Raw genomic sequence first — 20,933 nt, 5'->3', positions numbered from 1 at the left:
AATTTGGCTTAGCCCCCACCCCACCTTGAGCTAGAGAAGCCCTTAAAGGCCTTCCAGTACAATACAGTGTTTTCAACCCTGGGGGCACAGTACAATCACCCAGGGACATTTGGGTAAATAGTGATGCAAAGCCCGGCCTCAGAGACACTTAGTTAAGTGCTCTGGGGTGGAGCCTGCCATCCAACGCTCATTGTGTGCAGCCATGATTGTTCAAAGGTGCTGGGCGAGTCCCAGCTCCACTCTATTGCTTAACCTCTCTGAGCCTGTTTTCTCATCTGTAAAGTGGGGATAACAGGACCTAATTATAGAGTTCTTGCAAGGATTAAGTGATTACGTTTTATATATTATATAAATTACGTGAAATAATGCAGGCAAGGCACTGGCATAGTGTCTGGCACAAAGCCAGAATAAAGAGCTCAATAAATATCAGATAGTATTATTATCATCTAGTCTCAACCCTTCATTTTATGGATGAGAAAACAAAGACCCCAAAAGGTGATGCCACTTGCCCCCCATCACACAGCTATCCATGGCAGAGTCAAGTCTGTTCAGTTTAAACACTTCCTGAGCTCTTGGGAGGGGGCCAGCGCCATACCAAGGGTAGGGGATTTCAAGACAAAGCCTTAGACTGGAACCTAAGCCCCTGCCCTTAATGCACTCAGTAGGATGGATTCCAAGATTTTGTTCCGTTTGAAACTTGGGAGAGAAATGGAGAGCTTTGTGCAAAATTTGCTCAAAATAACCATCTCTAGTTAACCATCTCCAGTTTGCTCAAAATAACAAAATGAAAGTGACTAAAGCCCTTCGCTACTGTCAGTTCCTCAGATGTCACCTCAATCTTTAGGAAAAGCGACAGCTCCTTGACATTTGAAAATGATATCAAAAGAGCGCATCCCATCAACCTGCTTACCATTCCTCACTTCTTAGAAGATGGGATGGGAGCAGGGACAAAATCGCAGGTACACCAACAGTACAAACCAGAGAGGAAGGAGCCAACGGGCACAGATGGGTAATTTTACCTTGAGGTGCCAAACATTCAGCCCCTCGACCTCTACTTGGATTTGAAGAGACATTATCAATCTGATCCTTTTCCACCTGAGCAGACAAACTGAGCTCAAGAAAGCAATCTCTTTTATCCTGGAGACATTCAAGCATGCTCTTGAAGGGATTTTTGCCTCAGTGGGAAATTACAGAACAACTCCTCAAGTTTTACCCATACTAAACCAGCTCACCTGTCCCCAGTCCCGGGCTTGCAAAGATGCTGCTATAGGCCCAGGAGTCATCAGAGGGTCTGCTCGTTCTAGTCTAGCGGAATCTGCTACACCCAGGCCCATTCAAGACCTTTAGAGTCCCTCAGCTCTCCAGGATTGTGGGAGCCTGCTTCCAAATCATATTCAAAATTAAAACAATACTAATCTATTATTTTATATAATCTATAATAAAAGCCAACAAAGTTCTGATTTTATTATGACACTTACTAGAGTAATCAAAAAGTTAAATCACTACAGACCAATTCTCCCACCTCCCCTCCCACTCAATCTGCTCAATTTTATTTGCGTCATTCATTTTCACTGCTCTGCTGGTGCCCAGTCTTCCTTTCTGGTAACCCAGCACTGCCCAGCCCCCTCTCTGCCTGATCCTTCAGGTAGGGGCCCCTTTTTTTATGTAAGCAATGCACAAGCCTACTTCTGTGTATAACCGATATAGAGTGATGTAGCCAAAAGCCAGACTACGTATAGAGTGTAGAGAGGGAGCATGCTCCACGCTACTAAAATGCAAGTGGTAACAAAAGCCACCACTGAAGTAGCTACTATATCCCTGGTACTTTTTTCCAGCACTTTACATATTTTAGTTCTACCTAAACTCCCTCTATGTCAATTTTATAACCACTAACTGGCTGAGCAGACATTCAAAGGCAGGTGTGATTCCACCATGAGTCAGAATGGCTCAGCCGGTGTGGACAACATGGCCCACCAGCCCGGCCAATCAGAGAGATGAAATTAGATGATTCCAGCAGGGACTCTGTTAAGGACTATGGAAAACTCCTATGGGAACAATTCACATAGCCCTGACAGCCTTACTGGCAGCTTTGAATGTGGCAGGGCTCCTCTGAGCTCCCGACTTCTGCAGGATCCCCAGCTGTGGTGTGGTCGGGTTCATCGTTGGCATCAAAGTCGTCCTCCAGGGGCCCCTTCAGGGAGTCCCCGCAGTCACTCTCCTCTGCCTTGGCATTGATGTCGAATACCTCATCATTCTTCTTAAACTTGTCTACCAGGGCCGACACCGACTGGAGGGGACAAAGAGAGCTTCTCTAGTACTCCTTGTTCCCATAACCACCCCAGTCACCGCTGGAGGAACGGCCTCCCTGGATGTGCCTTCTCCCCTCCCCAGCCCCCAGAGCCAGTGTTCTCACGACAGTAAAGCGCTGAGGAAGTTTATATTGTGTGGCACAGGATGAAGCTGTATTGTCATTAGGCACATTTTGTAAAACATGAAACAGGAATCTGCATCCATTAACTACATGTTTAGAGAAAACAGTTTTCCATGGAGACCGTTTATTTTGGAAGCGGTAGTAAGCAGGCTAAAGGGGGCCATGCTAAAAATACACAGAGGAAAGCTTTACACATGACAATTTCTCAGGAAGCTCTGTGCCAAGGGACTCAACCCCAAAGAGCAGGAAATTCCTCGAGCTTGACAGCAGCCTACGAGACCAGAGGCCACTGGGATAACCACATCCAAGAGTAAATCTGATAAAAACTGTGCACCCAGAATGGCAGGGTTGCCTCACCCTAGGGAAGCAGAGAAGAGAGGACATGAAACTGATCCCAGGATCATGCAGCTGTCTAATGCTCCTGCTGGAGTTCACAATCCCATCCCTACCCGCTAGGTTTTAGTCCCCACACAAGTGCCAAAGGAAATATTTTCTGTACTCCTGGCTAAATAATGCCAGTTTTGGTTCCCATTGAGCAGAAATTATCTTGGGCCATCTCACTGAAACCACGAGCTGTTGGAGAAACGCCCAGAGCCCTTAGAAGTCCAGAAGTTGACCACACCTCATTATGTGTTTCACTGTCCCAACTGGTGAACTGGAAGCCCGCCAGGGAAGGACAGATCTGGCGATTTTCCGCACACTGCTTCAGGGGCCCTGGAGACGACAGGAAGGTTGCAAAGAGGGATCAGAGGCAGATAGAGCACACTCCTTACACCCTCAGAGTGACCAGAGCAGCACCACGGAGAAGAGAGGCACAGCCCCCTCTCGTTCTCTGGCAGGCAATCTCTGTGTCACACGGACTGATGTCCAAGGAGAGGGCAGAGGCTCAGGCACACAACCACACTGGAGGTGGGTTCCACACTCGCGTTCCAAGATGTAGTAAACGCTGGGTAGAAACCCGAAGCACAGACACTTGACTCTGAAATGGACTCCGTGCCCTACTCGGGAAATCAAAAACTCTCCCTTAAAGTGTACTAAGTGCACAACCAATCATGCAATGTTACTTACTTTAGTCCCAAACTAAATTAGCCACAGATTACCTACCTCAAACGATTAGAGCCCCAGTTGAGAGCATAAATTTGGAAAATAGGTTGTTAGCACAAAACCGTTATATTTAGCAAAATTTACACAAGAATAGAATGGATGAGAATGGGCACCGTAACATCTGTGTGTGTTACTGGAGGAGGAGGATCAAGTTCATGCAACATACAAAAATGATTACACACCAGTACAGCTATGGTATTCCCCCACCTGTGCCTGTCACAACATTCTCAGATGGTCCCCCCAGAGGGCGGAGTGGAGGGGTAGGATGGGAGGAAGGTTAAAATCCTTGCCAACACAGTATAAACGGCTGACAACAGGACAGGGCTGTTCTCAGACCACCACAGAGGAGTCTAAAACAATTCACAATACCCTCTTCTCCTCAGGACCCCCTAGATTGGTAACAAATAAGAACAAGGCTTCTCTGGCTCAACAAAAGTCTCTTAGAGTCCCTTTCCCAAGTCCAAACTCTGATACTGCAGGGTTAGCCCAGGGCTTCAATACGTGACTAAGGACCAGCCTCTAACGGGGCACCTGCAGGGTGTGGCACGTACACACCAAGAGCAATGGTGAGCATTAGCTACTACTGTCTTAGACTCCGCAGAAAGGAAGGAAAGCTAGTTTGTCCCAAAAGGATGCCCAATTTGGCGTTCCAGAAGAACCTTCTGAGTAATTGAAATAAGCAATATAAGAGCATGATGGGCTTACCGCATCCCATGGTTTTATAGAAACTTTTCTGATGGCTAAAATGCTCTGGTGAAAGGTATTATGTGTACTTACCTTTTAAATCCGTCATGTCCACCCAGCCTAAATCTGGGAACTCAGGAGGTGCTTCAGTGGAAAGAGCCTGGGCATCGGAAGGAAAAAGCAGCTCACTCCTGTAGTCGTGGCAGTGGAGGGTGGAGAGAAACACGCCTGCTGTGCTGCACTCATCGAATGAGGCTATAGTCCTCTGAAACATGGGATCAATCTGAGCACAAAAACAGAGAGTGACCGAAAAATTACAGGATGCAACCAAAGGAAATATGAAAGCTCATTCACTGGACCCTGCTCATTCACAGCTGCATATACTGGATTGAAACGTCTCTGTGCAAGATCAAGAGTGGAGGGGCTTTCTAACTGATCAGGTGAACTCCCATCCCAACAGACACCAATTCAAAAGAAAGGCTGCACATGCTCAGATGAATAATTGTACATCCTTAAATACACAGTAAACGGTAACAAACTTATACTGTGTCAATTTGTTTGTTTACAGTATACCTGGACACGGATCCTTCTGTTGGTCTCTTTCCACAAGCCACTGTCTGTAAACGGCTATCTCTAGAGGAACGCCATCACAACCAATTCTGCTGATTTAAAAAGCCTGTGTGATAGATCTGTTCACAAGACCCCATTAGTCCTCTGAACAGAAACATTCAAAGATTTGGAAGAACACAACCAAGAGACCCAGGAAAGGACAGGCAGAGCCAGCAGGGCTAGATGACTGGGTAAAACAGGGAAGAGGCTGTAGGAAGGCCCCCAAGACTGGGTCAAGGAACGGGAGTGGAGCAGCCATGTGACACCAACCGAAAAGGCAGAAAAGGACACAGGGCATAAGAACAAGGACAGGGCAGGCACATGCACATGTGGCAAGAGGGCAAAAGCTACCTGGGACTCTACAGGTGGCCCTGCGACAGGAAATAGGTTGGGTACTGGGTTCACAGGTCTTCCTGATGTCTCAAGATGTGGCTACTATGAAGAGAGGGGACCTTGGATATGACAACAGAAGTGGCACTCTGGCTTTCCTGGCCCCCTTATCTCTGAGCCTGACCCCACCAGAAGTGAGATTCTCCTCTCACCTTCCCAATAAGCCCATCTCATCATCTTCCTAGTCCCAGAGGAGCACATGTCACCTCCACACTCTCCCTGTCTCCTTACCCCTCATCCAGTCAGTTACACAGGCTTGGTGGGTTTTCCTCCTGGTGCGTCTCCACCATCTATCCCTCCCTTCCTACCCCCACTGCCACCAATACAACTCTCACCTGAGTTAACCCTTGTCTCTGGTCTCTCTCATGTCCTATCCTAAAAATACCAGTGTTGTTACTCCCATTCCCTTCCTCAAATGCTAACCAGAGCAATGGTTTCCCATCTGGAGCCCCACTCCCTAGAGGTCTTGTGCGAGTAGTTAATGAAACTCAGCCTTTCAAAGAGTCAACACAGAAACTGTACATTGACTCACATTAAAGCTGAAAACACTAACATAACTTTCTTCACTTTTGTCTAGAATTATATCATGCCAGTGTGAGAACAATGGTTCTTTCATGTAAATTAGATCTGACTGACATCTTTGCAAGTAATTTGATGGGAAATGAATTATTGCTGACTGCATAGTCTGGGTAGATGAACCTTTTGAACCAAGGGTCCACAGCAAGGAAGAGAAACAGTAAAAGGCGGCCTTGGCAGACAACAGACTGCAGGATAAAGTCCAGGGTCATTTCAGCCTATGAGTGAATCCTCCACTCTAGCCAAACTTGTCACTGTCCAGCTCCCTAAAGAACTAGCACCTTCCTGTTTCGTGGCCTTTGCTTATGCCTCTGCCTAGAATCACCTTCCTGGCAATGTCCACCTGACAAACACCTACCCTTCCCTTTAAGGCCCAGTTCAAACTTCACCTCTTCGATAAAACTCTGACCTCCACCCTCTCTGATCTCCTATAGACTGTGCCTTGAACTTCCTTGCATTGTATCCATCTGTGCTCTCATGGTATAAGGAACTGGAGCATAATCAGGTTGGAATATCCCAGGACAGCAAGCATTTTGCACAATCAAGAGCTGTGTCCAAAACAGATCAGCTCATACACAAACAAGTGTTCTCCACTCGTCTACACACATCCACAGAACATCTGCTTTCTAATCTCCACGCCATTTCCAAGAGAATGCAAGTTCATAAACAGCTGAAACTTCACATTTTAAGTTTGTGACAATACCTCCCCTTTTAATCTTCCGTACTTTTGGCTATTACAAGTTTACGGCAGATTACAGAGCAAAAAAAAGCTTTACAGAACTGGGATACTTGGTGTTTCTTCAAGATTCTTTTGATTTTACTTGGCATAAATATACCACGGTTTGACAACCGCAGGTTTAGAGGGAGCAGTGTTGCGTACTCTCGTTTTCTCTTTCTAACAATGGGAGAGGCTAGTGCAAGCCTCCTAAGCTCCCCAGAATTAGGTCTACCTGGTAACAAAAAGGATGGTTGGAAAACAGAATTTCTAACCATATTGTTAAATCGAACATTTCACTGTAGAACCAGAAGCAAAAACAAGAATGATAGTGAAATAAATATTCAGATTATCTGAGAAGAGGAAAAAGACAAGAATCGGGGAAGGGAAGGTGGGGGAGGATTTCATGGCTCCCCTTTAGATGTGTACAACATACGCCACGGATAAAGCACTTCGCCAGAACTGATGCACTAACACAAATCCTGTACGTAGGTGGGACCAGTGTTACCTGTTTTTACAGTTTAACAGAGTGAGATTTAGAGCCTTTCCCCAGGTCACAGAGCTAAGAGAGTGGAACCAGGATCTGAACTTTACATCATTCGCCTCCAAATCTGGCACTACCCTGGGTCAGTGCCGACACACAGATAAAGGAAAAGAGCACAATTCCCTTCCCCAAAGTGCCTGCTACCCTTGCCTCTCCCCTCCCTCTTCGGTTTCGGCCTCAGTGGTTCCACCTTCCTCGGGCCCTTCCCTGCCCATCCACACACAGTCCTCACCCCACCACAGGCTGGAGCCACCAGGCAGCCCAGAGTAGAACTGCTCCATCCCTCAGAGGGCACTTAGCAAGGCCCCTCACCCCAGCCCCCGAGACCCTGTGTGCTCAGCTTCACCACTACCATCTGCGTGAGACCACTAGGACTAATCTCATCATTGCCCTTTATTTCCTTTATTTATTAGTCACACATACAAGACCCAAGACCCCCAGGATTCTACATTTCCCAGGATCTAAAACCTATACGGCTCTGACATCCCCTCTTTAGTCCTCATCTCCTCCTTCTAACTGATATTTTCCCCCAGGGCCCTTCTACACTCAGTCAGTCATCAGCAAAATTCCCTATATTCCCTACTTCTTTCTTCAAGGTTCTCTCCATCTACTTGCTCTAACTCATCCATTCTCAGTGGGGGCCATATCACTCTCAAGGGGGTGAAAACTGATTCTTGGGAGAGGGTGAAAAAAACCTTAGAAATTACAATAATTTGTGGTTCTCCGACCCTGAACCCTATCTCACAAAATCTTATTCCTTAATAATTTCAAGAGGGAGGGGTAGGAACAAAATATCCAAAAAGGCTCTGAAGGGGGGAAATAATGACAAAGGCTGAGAAGCACTGCTCTAATGAAACTCAGTGCCCGCCCAACGATGCTGCTTCTTCTCCCACAGCCCTCAAACCACTGGCCGAGAGGTGCAATGGGTGATTTCCTTGCTGCTCATTATAGCTTCCAGACTATTCTCCTTCCCAATTCCTAAAACCCTCAGCTTTGAAGGTCACATCAGACTTTACCACCCTCTGCCCATCTGTGTTGCGATCATCTTCCTATCCCCAGGTCTAGCCCCTTCTTGGAAGATTTTACTATTAGCTCTTGGCTCATTCCTATTCTCCAACTTCACTGCTGTGGTAGTTTTTGGTGATTTCAATATCCATATATTGATCCAGCCAACACTCTGGCCTCTCAGCTCCTTGATACCCTCTCCTTCAATGGTCTTGGACTTCATCTTAAGGACCCCAGGCCTCGGAGACATCCTACCGTGATCCCCATACCGCCCTGCTCCCTTACCTGTTCCCTGAATGAAATCAGGAACCATGACTGTAACCTCTCCACGTGCTCAATTCCAGTGCCCCTCTCTGATGCCCAACTCCTCTCTCTCCAGCACTAAGAAGTCTTGGACCCCACCAGGCCCTGCAATCCACTGTCCCTCACTCCCCTCTTTTCTCAGCTAAAATTCCATAAGCAATGACTATAACCACTCCCTTGCACATGCTCTTAACACCAGTGCCCTTTCCAGCGGTGTTACATTCACTCAGCTAAACACATCCTCTGTTAAATCCAGCTTTCTGCCTACCCCATGCCTGCACTCAGCTAACCACGGCTGGAGAAAGACACAAAGTCATGCTGACTGACCTCACTTCAAATCCATCTGCCGCTGCCCTCAAGTAGATCCTAAGTGTCGTCTGGCAAACAAACTGTATTTCCCTTGTCCATGCACTCACCCACCACCCTAACTGACTCTTTCCCATATTTTTCTCTCCTCAAACCTCTAACACTTTCCTCCTCCATAACTCACTGTCAGTTGATGATCTGGCTTCCTATTCCATTGGGGGAAAAAAGACACAACCAGAGGAGAATACCCAGAATGCTCCCACACACGCACACTCAAACCCCATCTCCCATCAGCCATGGGTGCTCCTCAGCCGAGCCCCAACTATGCTGTCTGTTCCTTTCTCTTCTGACATGCTCAAGGACCCCACTCCAGCATGTCTCCTCTCTTTTCTGCATCCTCAATAGTTCCTTCTCCACTAGATTGCTGCCATCGACAAGTAAACATGCCGTTCATACTCCCATTAAAACAAAGCAAACAACCTCTAGACCTTACTTTCCCCTCTACTTGCTACCCCATTACTCTGTTCCAATTTATAGCAAAACTCCTCAAAAGAAGAGCTTATACTCAGTGTCTTCATTCCACTTGTTTTCCCCCCATTATGAAAAATTTCAAGCCTACAAGAATGTTGAAACAGTAATATGAACCTCTGTGTAACTTTTACCTAGATTCCCCAAAGGGTAACACTTTTCATATTTGCTTTCTCTCCCCACCCCACCCCCCAACAGAACCTTTTTAAAAGTAGATATTGGGCCGGCCCTGTGGCTTAGTGGTTAAGTGCGCACGCTCCACTACTGGCGGCCCCGGGTTCAGATCCCAGGCGCGCACCAACACACCGCTTCTCCGGCCATGCTGAGGCCGTGTCCCACATAGAGCAACTAGAAGGGTGTGCAGCTATGACATACAACTATCTACTGGGGCTTTGGGGGAAAAAAGGGGGAGTATTGGCAATAGATGTTAGCTCAGAGCCAGTCTTCCTCAGCAAAAAGAGGAGGATTAGCATGGATGTCAGCTCAGGGCTGATCTTCCTCACCAAAAAAAACAAAAACAAAAACAAAATAAAAGTAGATATTACAACACTTTACCTCTCTGCTAGTTATTAAGCTATTACCTCTCAGCTCCAAACCCACCTTCCATCCTCTGCTCTGTGCTGCTGGGTCTGGGACTGTTCAGCTTTGCCAGCAGCTCCCTGTTGGGCTCCACCAATAGGGGGCACTAGAGGGAGACTGCAGGGCTAGAAAAATGAGCAAGGACTTGCTTCTTGTAGGCTTCCTGTTCCTTTGTCACCCAGCTGTGCTTCTTCTCCCCAGATGCAGTGGGTCCTATCTGTCCCAGTAGCTGAATTCAATTTGCACTTTTTCTCACAGTCACAGAACCAGCCTCACTGTGTGCCCCTCAGAGACACCAGCATCAACCAGCATGCCCTCCTCAGAGGTCTGGGTCCTCTCCTCCTGACTCAGGGACACCAGCACCAGCCAAGTGGCAGCCCTTCCTTGGAGGTATGAGTTTCAGCTCCACAGGGCCCCTCCACCAAGCTCACCAGTGGCCTCAGTTTGCCACATTTGACATGGTTGATCACTCCCTCCTCCCTGAAACTTTCTATTTGAATACCACACTCTCCTGGTTTTCCTCCTACCTACTGGATGTTTCTTCTTCAGCTCTCTGAACTCTTTAAGATTGGGGTACTCCAGGGCTCAGTCCTTTTTTTACATATGATCATTCCCTTGGTGGTCAATTCTAGTCTCGTGACCTTAAGTACCATTTACGAATGTTGTGGAGGTAAAAGAAGTAATTTAGGGGCCAGCCCAGTGGCGCAAGCGGTTAAGTGCGCACGTTCTGCTGCGGCGGCCTGGGGTTCGCCGGTTCGGATCCCGGGTGCACACTGACACACCGCTTGTTAAGCCATGCTGTGGCGGCATCCCATATAAAGTGGAGGAAGATGGGCAGGGATGTTAGCCCAGGGCCAGTCTTCCTCAGCAAAAAAGAGGAGGATTGGCATTGGATGTTAGCTCAGGGCTGGTCCTCCTCACAAAAAAAAAAAAAAAAAAAGAAGTAATCTAGTTCATTGTTGGTGGGAGAGTAAATTGGTACAACCTTTTTTTGAGGGGAATGGAAATTCCATGTCTCAGAATTTTCTTATAGATACACTCCCAGAAGAGTACAAAGATAATATATACAAGAACGTTCATGAGATAGTGTTTTTAACAGCAAAATTTTTAAAAATTTTGTAGTGACACCTGTTTGCTTTAAATTAATTGTGCTAATTACAAATGAGGCCTCTGGTACCATTTCTTTCAGCAGATTCTTTAGGATTTGCCAGATGGTAAGGCTGTTAAGATGAAGGACCCTGGAGCCAGACCACTTAGCTTCAAATCCTAGCTTACTTACTAGTTGTATCATCTTGGGCAAGTTAATTAACAGCCCTGCACCTCAATTTCCTCTTCATAAAATGTCACAAGGATGTTGTGAGGATTAATGAGTCAACATAGGTCACAGGCTTAGGGCAGCAGAGCGTGCCCAGTAAGTACACAGTAAATGTTAGCTAGCATCGTCACGGCTGCAAGTACTAGGAAAGAAAATAAATGTTTTAATCAATCAGATTTCTCAGTAATTTACCATCTCTTGCTACTCAATCATTCTGAAATACTGAAGGAAAAACAGGGACTTACCCCTTCAGCCCTCACTATCAAGCTAAAGGATGATAATGCAGATACCAGTTGAATATTTTACTCCCTTGAGGCCTAAACAAGCACATACCAGAAAGGCAGGCTTAGCTCTGCCAAGTTTCAGCCTGAGGTTCCTACTTGTCAGCGACCACAGCGTGCACACAGTTCCTCACCTCACATTTTCGATCTCCCTCGGAGACGTTGAGGTTGCTTACGTTCTGCTCGATGGTTTTGTAGGAGTGCTTCTTCTTTGGCTTTGGAGCCTTTTTGATTGTTCCCGCTTCAGCAGCACTTTCATCTAAAGGAAGGAATGAGACTGTGCACTGCAAGGATTGCTTTGGAGCATGTAATTGAACTTATTAATTCAAGATCTTCAAATCGCTAAAGAGTGATCATAATTTAAACATGTGCCTTTCTCTCAAAGCAACAGGCACATCTAAGCCGCAGCTTAGAGAAACCACACTACTAGATTAAGTCTCTAGCTCCTAATACAAGTCACTTTCCAAAGACCCCCAATTCAGAAGATTCCTAGTTGGTGATGTTTACTCAGTCTTGCCTAAATAAAATCTAAAAGCTTTTATAAGGTCCTTCTCTTTTCTGAAGTTAAACTCTAGTGTTTGAGTATCTTCTCATATACAATGCTGAAATGTCCATGTCTTTAACAGAACGAGAAAATTGATTTCCTGTGACTTCATTCCAGTATATTACTCAAATAACTACCTGCCACACCCTATAAAAAGCCCCTTAAATCCAGATCCCAACCCACGTACCTGCACCAAGGCTCTCGACTTCTTCCGGAGACGGCACATCTTTGCCCAGTCCCCCAAGGACTCTGAATACATCAGTGTGGACGGCGTCTACACGCACAGCATAGATCTTGGTGCTGGCATCCAGAGTGCCAGCAGCCACCTAGACAAACAAGCAGAGCTGTACTCATGGTATGCATAAAAAGGAACTTCTGAACAGGCAAAATACAGCAAGCTTCATGAAATATTTACTTGCCCTCAAGTAAAAAGTGACAAAGATTCCCCTAAGAATGATAGAGAATAAACAGAACACAACAGAAAGATATCTTCTCTACATTTCATCAGTTTAGGAAAGAAAACAAAGTAGCTAATAAAATGTGTTAAACAAGAAAGGCTCTCATGTATTTGTAGAATTCAATTATTGTGCTATGCTAAGTATTAGAAATAATTCTCATTATTAATTCAGATGCAAGAAAAAGTGGACATCCTTCTTACTTTAAAGTTGGTCGGTTCAGTGTCTTTCTGTTTAAGAATCTCTGACATAAAATCAATCAAGTGCAAGCCAAATGCATTCTTCGTAGTGATTTTCTGAAAACAGAAAATTGCAGGAAGGTTACTATTGCTTAGGCTCATGTAAATAATGCTACCTTGACAGGAAGCTAAGTTTTTATACGCAAATACCCCACATCTCGCCACAGATATCACCTCCCACAAACACCTGGTGACACAGCTACATCCACATGTGTACCTCCTCATTCTCAAGGCCTGGAGAGTGAAAGCACACAGTCCCTGAGTGTTCACTGTGTGCAGGCCTTGTTCTAAGCACTGCACACAAAGGGACTCAGTCACCCTCAGAACAACTCCATGAGGCAGGTACTATTCTCATTCTCATTCTACAGAGGCCACAGCTTGTAAGTGGCAGAGACAGGATTCCACCTCAGGCTAGGTCTAGAACTCACAATTAGCTCCACAATCTCCTATCCATCTACTATCTAGCTCCTGAACTCACATTATTAACCCCTAAGCCATGCTGCCTCTCTGGATACACTGCAGGTGGCAGGCAACCTCTCAGAAGAAGCACCAAAAGTCTATAAGAAACAGTAAAACCATACTGAAAAACATGAGCATTAAGAAGAGTCGCTGGAGGGCTAGCCCCAGAGCCTAGTGGTTAAGTTCAGGGAGCTCTGCTTCAGTAGCCCAGGTTCGGTTCCCGGGCACAGACCTACACCACTCATCTGTCAGTGGCCATGCTGTGGCAGCTCACATACAAAAGAGGAAGACTGGCAACAGATGTTAGCTCAGGGCAAATCTTCCTCAGCCAAAAACAAAAGAAGAGTCGCTGGAGAATAAAAGTACACAATTATCATTGATCATGCATTCTCTACAGAATAAGAAAGACTAGTTTCCCCTGTGATCAAGTTGCAAAATCTTCACTGATAAACCAGCAGACACTCACATTTTCAGTGGATAGTTTGATACAGGTGGAGTAATGCTCTGCAATCTGTGTATTTGTAAACTTAGGAATCGTAGCTGAAACATCAATATTCCTAAATAAAAAACAAAAACAAAACACTCTGGCAAGGATCCACGACACTAACTTGTCAAAATCCAGACCCAGAACCGGTGAGGTATTGTGGAGACGCCAGACCCACATCAAGGTGGCCACCCCAAGGACGCAGCCCAGAATACACTCACCTGCTGGAGGGGGAGGCTAGGAAATGAGGCGAGTCGGCATTTAACTGCAGGTCAGTGACCCTGGAGCGCCTCCGCTGCAGTCGCTCCTTTTCATCGTCATTCTGAGGAAAGTCTTTAAGGACTGGGGTATCAGGAATACTGAGAGAGGCTTTCCTGGGCAAGGGCATCGAGAACACTCGTTCTGAAGGTAAGGAGGCACTCTGGGGGTCTCCACGTGTATCTGAAGAAGAGTTACTCATTGTTCCTGACAGTGATGGAACAAAACACTTGCTCAAGAAACCTTCAACAACATTTCCCACATGTAAAGGGGGGCTTAGGGCCTGTCACAGGGGTGGAAGTTCACTGCACATTTCCCCCCAAGATCCTTTCCAACTCCAATATTCTGTGGCTAGAACCTCTACAGTCTGGGTTTCTTGAGGAGTGATGGGTTTCTGATGCTTCCTTGTTGATCTGAGACAAATATCCACTATGCAGCTATTGTGAATCTAAAGCACTAAATGGGATAGAAAGGTGGGTAAGAAAAAGTCACTGCCTCTGATAAGCTCACAAACTAACAGAACAACAGACGCATATAACCGTAATGCCAGGCAAGGGAGAGAGAAGATGCTGAGATAAGAGTGAGGTATGGGCTATCAAGTCAGACAGGCTAGGTTCTAATCCCAGCAGGGAGACACAGAATAAGCAACACAAATAGGAAAATAAATAGAATGTTCCAAAGAATCACTCACAGATTACTTGCTAACTGCAAAGGGAAAAATGTCTTCTACAACGAAAGATCTAGCAGTCACCATGTTAACCAAGCAATCAAACATAGCTTCTCTAAAAATGAGACTTGAAACTTACTCATCTCCTGATGGGACAAAATATAAAATTCATAGCATCACCCATAAAATACTTTTGCCAAAGATGTTTAACCTAAGACTTTAGATCTAACTTCCAGTTTATAAGAAATACAAGGGCTAGAGGGACAAGTTAAATGATATCACAAGGAAACTTTCAGACAAATTCAGAATGTGGGACAGTTTACAAGACAACCGGCTTAGTCTCTTAAACAAATCAACATCAAAAAAAAAGTAGGTGGGGCCGGCCTGGTAGCGCAGCAGTCAAGGGCGCGTTCCATGCGCCCGGGGTTTGCAGGTTCAGATCCCGGGCGCGCACCGACGCACCACTTGTCAAGCCATGCTGTGGTGGCGTGCCATATAAAGTAGAGGAAGATGGGCACAGATGTTAGCCCAGGGCCGATCTTCCTCAGCAAAAAAGAGGAGGATTGGCATCAGAAGTTAGCTCAGGGCTGATCGTCCTCACACACACACATACAAAAAAAGTAGAACTCTTCTCGAAACGAAACCAGAGAGTCATACAAACTAAAAACAATATCTGAACTTTCAGCCAATCCTTGGTCAAACAAAAATCAGCTATAGACAACATTTAGGGGATAAACAGGGAAATGTGGAATATAGTCTGGATAACAGATAACATTAGGGAATTGATTTTTATTTCCCTAGGTGTGATAACGGTATTATGGTATGTAGAAGAATATTCTTACTTCTGGGAGACCCATGAGAAACAACTTAGGGGTAACGTGACATGAAGTGTGCAACTTGTTACCGAATCAGCCAAAGATGTGTGTGTGTGAGGGAGGATAAAGAAAACATGGCAAAATGTTAACAAGAGTTGGATCTAGGTAGTGAGTATAAAGCTGTTTACTGTCTTAGTCTTTCAGTGTCCCAGCGTGTTTGAACCTTTTCATAAGAAGTAGTTAGAAAACAGATGGCATGTTAGGGGAGATAAAGCATAGCATGGGAGGGGAAAGAGGAGGACGGGGGAGTGGAGGTGGAAGGCTATTTTAAATACAGTGGTCAGGAAAGGCTTCACCAAGAAAGGAACATCAGAATCCAGACCGTGCAGATTTTTGGGGGAAGCTACATCGACGCAGAGGGAAGAGCAAGTACGGAGGTGGGAACGTGCCTGGCACGTCAAGGGGGCCAGTGTGGCCAAGTGGAGTGAGACAGGCTCTCCAGGGCCTGCTGCAGCAGGAGCACCAACTAGTCAGAGCAAGGGAGGACAACTGGGAGAGGCACAGGAGCCCAACTTCCGGGCCACCGTAAAGACTTTGGCTTTCACGTGGAGCAAGAAAGGAAGTGATAGGACGGTGGTGAGAAAAGAAATAAAGTGATCTAACCTATGCTTCAAGAAGATCCCTATGGCTGCTACGCTGAAAATAGACTGAAAAGGGAGCAAGAATTGACAAGCAGGAAGATCAACTAAGAGGTGACTACCAATAACCAGGACAGGAGACGAGGGCGGCTCAGACCAGAAAGGTAGCTGTGGAGGTGATAAGACGTGGTCAGACGCTGGGTATGGTCTCAAGACACAGCCAACAAGATTTCCTGATGGATTAAATGCAGGGCATAGGAGAAAAGAGAAGAATCAGGATAACTCCAAAGTCACCCTGAACAGCTGACGAAATGGAGCTGCCGTGACCTGACAGAGGAAGACCACAGGAGCAGCTTGTTTGTGGGGAAAGGAGGCAAGATCAGGGCTCAGTTTGGGACACGCCAGGCTTGAGATGCTCACTAGTCATCCAACTAGGGTAGGGTAGACAGTTGGATATTTAAGCCTAGAGTTTAGGGAAAAGTTCTGGGCTGGATATATAAATTTGGATATCATAAGCATCCAGAGAGTATTCAAAGCCCTAAGGCTAGATGAGAACACCAAATAAATGAGTGTAGATAGGGAAGAGCAGAAGGCTGAGATCTAGAATACCTCAAAAGTTTAAAGAGAAGGAACAAAGAACCAGCAAAAGAGATGGGGAATGTGAACTAGTGAGGTAGAGAGAAAACCTGGAGAATGTGGTGTTCTAAAAGCCAGGTGAAGAGAATATTTCAGGGGAGGAAGGAGTGATGAACAAAATATTTGCTCAAGAAACCTCACCAGCACATTTCCCGTATCTAAAGAGGGGCTTGGGGCCTGTCACAGGACTGGAAGTTCACTGCACATTTCCCATCAAGACATTTTCCAACTCTAATATTCTATGGCTAGAACCTCTATAGTTTGGGTGCCTTGGGGGGCTGATGGGTTTCTGACAATTCACTGCCAAATTAATGAGGTCTGAAATGAGGTCAAATTAGATGAGGCCTGAGAACTGATGATTGGTTTAGCAACCTGGAAGTTACCGGTGATCTCGACAAGAGCAGTTTTCCTAGAATAGCAGGGGGAGGAGGAGAAAGTCAAACAGGCACCTATTTAAGACAGATGGGAGAAGAAAAATTGGAGACAGCAAGTGGAGACAAGGTTTTCAAGGACTTATGCTGTAAAAGGAGAGAAATGGGAGGGAGGCAGTTGAAAGGGAAGTGAGGTCAAGAAAGTAATTTTAAGATGGAAAAAACCCCAGCTTGGTAGAAAGAATGAAGCAAAGAGATTATATTCGTTTCCTATCACTGCTATACAACTTACCACAAACTTAGTGGTTTGAAACAACACAAATGTATTCTCTTGCAGTTCTGGAGTCAGAAGTCTAAAATCAAGATGTCAGCAGAGTTGCATTCTTTCTGGAGGCTTTAGGGAAGAATCTGTGTCCTTGCCTTTTTCAGCTTCTAGAGGCTGCCTACATTGCTTGGCTTGTGGTCCCTTCCTCCCATCACCTCACCCTCTGGCTTCTGTCATCACAGCTCCTTCGCTGACTCTGACCCTCCTTCCTCTCTCTTATACGGACCATTGTGATTATATTGAGCCCATCCAGATAATCCAGGATAACCTCCTCATCTCAAGATCCTTAACTTAATCATATCTGCAAAGTCCCTTTTACCATGTAAGATAACACATTCACTGGTTCTGGACATCTTTGGGGAACCAATACTCACAGAGATCATGCAGAAGAAAGGGGAAAAGTTGCTAAACCATGTACTCAAGCAGGTAAAGGGGTTGCCTTTGCTGAGAGCACAGACAGCCCATCCATAGCAACAGGAAGGAAGGCAGAGAACACAGGCACAGATGCAGAGAGGGGAGGGGGTGCAATCGCAGACTTGTGGATGTTCTCTTTTGATTGCTTTTATCTTCTTAGTAAAATAGGAGGTGAATAAAAACCAAAAACTCAGCAGCTAAGGGTGAGGGCTAGGGACGAGGTACTGGAGATTTTAGGAGAGAAAGGAGATTAGGGAACAGTCATCTAGGAGAAGGAGAGGGGAAGAACCAGGGAATACAGTATGACTGCTGGGCAGCTCTAGGGCCCCTTGAAACTATCAGTGTGCAGTGGCTGGGGAAGAGCCGGAATTAACCAGGGTTATGATTTTGTCAAGCAAGTGTAAAGAAGCAAGACGGCAAGGAGTTACAGGTGTATGAAAGGGAGCGATTATGTTGATTGACCACGGCATGTAAGCCAAGTAAGGAGGGGAACGAGGACATGAGAGGTGAGGGACAGTGAAAAGCAGAACATAGGTCTGCCGGGTCAAAAGACTGTTGGCGTCGGGGAACAAGGGGGAGGGAGGTGGAAAGATATGAGTGGAAGTGGGGTGCTTAAGACTGAGATAGAGTGGTTGCAGCTGTTGATAATGACGGTAGTCAGTGGCTATGGCCTATTATGGTAGGGCAAGAAACAAGATCATTGGAAGAAAGAGATGAAGGAACTGAGAGACCTTGAGGGAGTTTCCAGATTTAAGAATCAGAAGGCTTGGCTTCAAACCCCAGCTCCATCACTAACCAACTGGAGAAATTTCAAGCAAGTAAATGCTCCAAGCACCTGCTTCTTCATCCTCCAAATGAGAATAAGAATGTTCATCTCAGCTGGTTCAGAACTGGTGATATAAAAAAAGCACAATATAGGGGGCCAGCCCAGTGGCGCAAGCGGTTAAGTGCGCGCTCTCCGCTGCAGCGGCCCAGGGTTCGCTGGTTTGGACCCCGGGCACGCACTGACACACTGCTTGTCGAGCCATGCTGTGGCAGCGTCTCATATAAAGTAGAGGAAGATGGGCACGGATGTTAGCTCAGAGCCAATCTTCCTCAGAAAAAAGAGGAGGATTGGCATCAGATGTTAGCTCAGGGCTGATCTTCCTCACAAAAAAAAAAAGTACAATATAACATTTTATAGGAACACACTAAAAACAGTGATACACAATAAATACTAAATGATTGCCCATGTGAGGGGAAAGGGAAAAGGAGTGGTGAATAGAGACAAAAGAGAATAAAAAAAATACAAGGAGAACTTTACATTTTCCCCGAATAGCTTCCCACCAGCTGAAGTGTATGATTAACATGACTCTCAGCTGAGGTCAAAACAAACAAAAGAAAAAGTAAAAACGGAAGGAGGCAAGAGGCATTTTTAGAGACTGAACCAAAAAGGCTTGTGACTATTCGGTGTGGGCACTGCAAGGTAAGGAAGGGAGCTGGACCTTGGCAGAAGAGACCTTAATAGAAATAGGAAGCACTGAGGGAGGAACTTGTCTAGGAGGGAGACTCAAGATGGGAATTAGACACACGCTTCAATTCTTGGAATATTCTTTGATTTCCCTCGTTGCCTTTAATATCATGCACCTGTTCATTCAACAGATGGTTACTGAGCTCAAAAACACTTTCTGCAACCACTTCCTCACCTCCGGTCTGGCTCCCATCCCCCAACTTAATGAAAACCATCTTATCACAGTCACCTGCAACTTCCAGGTCGCTCAATCCAACGGTCACTTTTCAGGTCTCATCTCTCTTGAGAGTCAACAGTATCTGAAACAGCTGACAACCTCCTGCTTCGTGAAACAATCTTGGCCTCTATGATACCACTTTCTTCTGAGTTTTTCCAGCTCTTCCTTCCCTATCCAGCTTCTAAATGTTGGCCCTGGGTGCTTTCTCTACAGGGTCTTCCTAGTCATCTCACGGTCATCTCACGGTTTTACGATCTACATGATGATGATGATGTCCAAACTTATTTCTCAATCCATGGGCCACTTTCCTGACCCATATCACTCCCCTAAGTGTCAAACTCTTATCCAAGTGTTTATTTACTCCTTCACCTGACTGTCTCTCGGGTAAGTCATTTACTATGTCCAAAACGTAACTCTAAATTCCCAAACCTCTTACCAAGACCTACAAAGTCCCTGGCTACCTGAGTGACCTCACTATTTAGCCAGTGTTCCCGTCCTAACCCAAGCCAGGCTTTCCTGCTTGCCCTTTGCACTGCCTCCTTCTGCCTGGAACACGTTCCCCAGTCTCTGCTTTAAGATCTTCCCTGAGGGCCGGCTCCGTGGCTTGGCGGTTGGGTGCGCGCGCTTTGATGCTGGCGGCCCGGGTTCGGATCCCGGGAGCGCCCCGAGGCACCACTTCTCCGGCCAACGTGAGGCCGAGTCCCACGTGCAGCAACTGGAAGGATGTGAACCTGTGACATACAACTATCTACTGGGGCTTTGGGGGGAAAAAACTGAATAAATAAAATCTTTAAAAAAAAAAAAAAAAAAAAAAAAGATCTTCCCTGAATCCCTAATCCATAGGGGCCCCTCCCCCACTCCGCTTTTCTCAATCACAGCCTCATCTGTAATTGTTTCGTTTGTTTACTGTGTCTCCTCAACTAAAATACAAGCTCCCAGAGGTTGGGATCCCGTCTGTTTTGTTCTTTACTGTATCTCTGCACCTGACCGAGGGTCTGGCCCAAAGGGAGCGCTCAGTACTTGCTGAACGAATGTAAAACTAGATGCGTGCGCGCTAAGCATACAGCGGTAACCACAACGCCTCGAGGGTCCTAACTAACGTGCACTCCAGGAACACCCCCTTCTTAATGGAGAGACACCAGGCACGGGGCAGGACCCCAGGGGGCAGGGCGCCCCACACCCCGCTCGGGAACCGACGAGTGGGGCCGGCCCGCGCGCGCTCCCGACGCTGGCCAGAGCCGCGTCCTGATTGGCGGAGCGCACTCCACCGCCCGCCCGTCCCTTCCCCGCCGCCGGCCTGACTCCCCCTCGGCCCTCAGAGAACAAGGCCGAGAACATCCGCACTCCCCGCTCAGGCCCGCTTGCCCTGCCCGCTCGGAGCACCGCTTCGCGCCGGGCCCTCGCCGCAGCGCGTCCCTCCCACCCAGCCTCACCTGGGCAGAGAGTTCCCATCTCTCTCCCCGCGTCGCTGGAGCGGTTTAAATCGCGCGCCGTAACAGCCTGCGCGCCGTAACGGCCCGAGTGACGTCGC

The 20,933-nt window shown here is 46.5% G+C and overlaps 1 protein-coding gene across 3 annotated transcripts in view; it reads right to left on the bottom strand.

The window, feature by feature from the left end:
- The window catches only part of NCAPH (non-SMC condensin I complex subunit H), a 36,028-nt gene extending 15,095 nt beyond the window's left edge, over positions 1 to 20,933 (bottom strand). The window contains exons 1-9 of one of the 3 annotated variants that reach the window (XM_014791633.2): positions 20,836 to 20,933; positions 13,773 to 13,992; positions 13,534 to 13,624; positions 12,573 to 12,665; positions 12,102 to 12,240; positions 11,505 to 11,629; positions 4,313 to 4,502; positions 3,054 to 3,145; positions 2,082 to 2,287 (exon numbers count right to left, since the gene is read on the bottom strand). In XM_014791633.2, coding sequence (XP_014647119.1) covers positions 2,082 to 2,287; positions 3,054 to 3,145; positions 4,313 to 4,502; positions 11,505 to 11,629; positions 12,102 to 12,240; positions 12,573 to 12,665; positions 13,534 to 13,624; positions 13,773 to 13,992; positions 20,836 to 20,854 — 1,175 coding nt within the window. In that variant the 5' untranslated portion in view covers positions 20,855 to 20,933. Of the gene's footprint in view, positions 1 to 2,081; positions 2,288 to 3,053; positions 3,146 to 4,312; positions 4,503 to 11,504; positions 11,630 to 12,101; positions 12,241 to 12,572; positions 12,666 to 13,533; positions 13,625 to 13,772; positions 14,017 to 19,414; positions 19,943 to 20,835 lie in introns of those variants that run through there. The other 2 variants (XM_004435913.3, XM_087426161.1) reach the window with 2 other exon arrangements.

Source organism: Ceratotherium simum, chromosome 40 (genome assembly GCF_057802395.1).
Source record: "Ceratotherium simum simum isolate JZ-2026a chromosome 40, ASM5780239v1, whole genome shotgun sequence".
NCBI lineage: Eukaryota > Metazoa > Chordata > Mammalia > Perissodactyla > Rhinocerotidae > Ceratotherium > Ceratotherium simum.
This window is presented reverse-complemented; position numbering and strand designations above follow the sequence as displayed.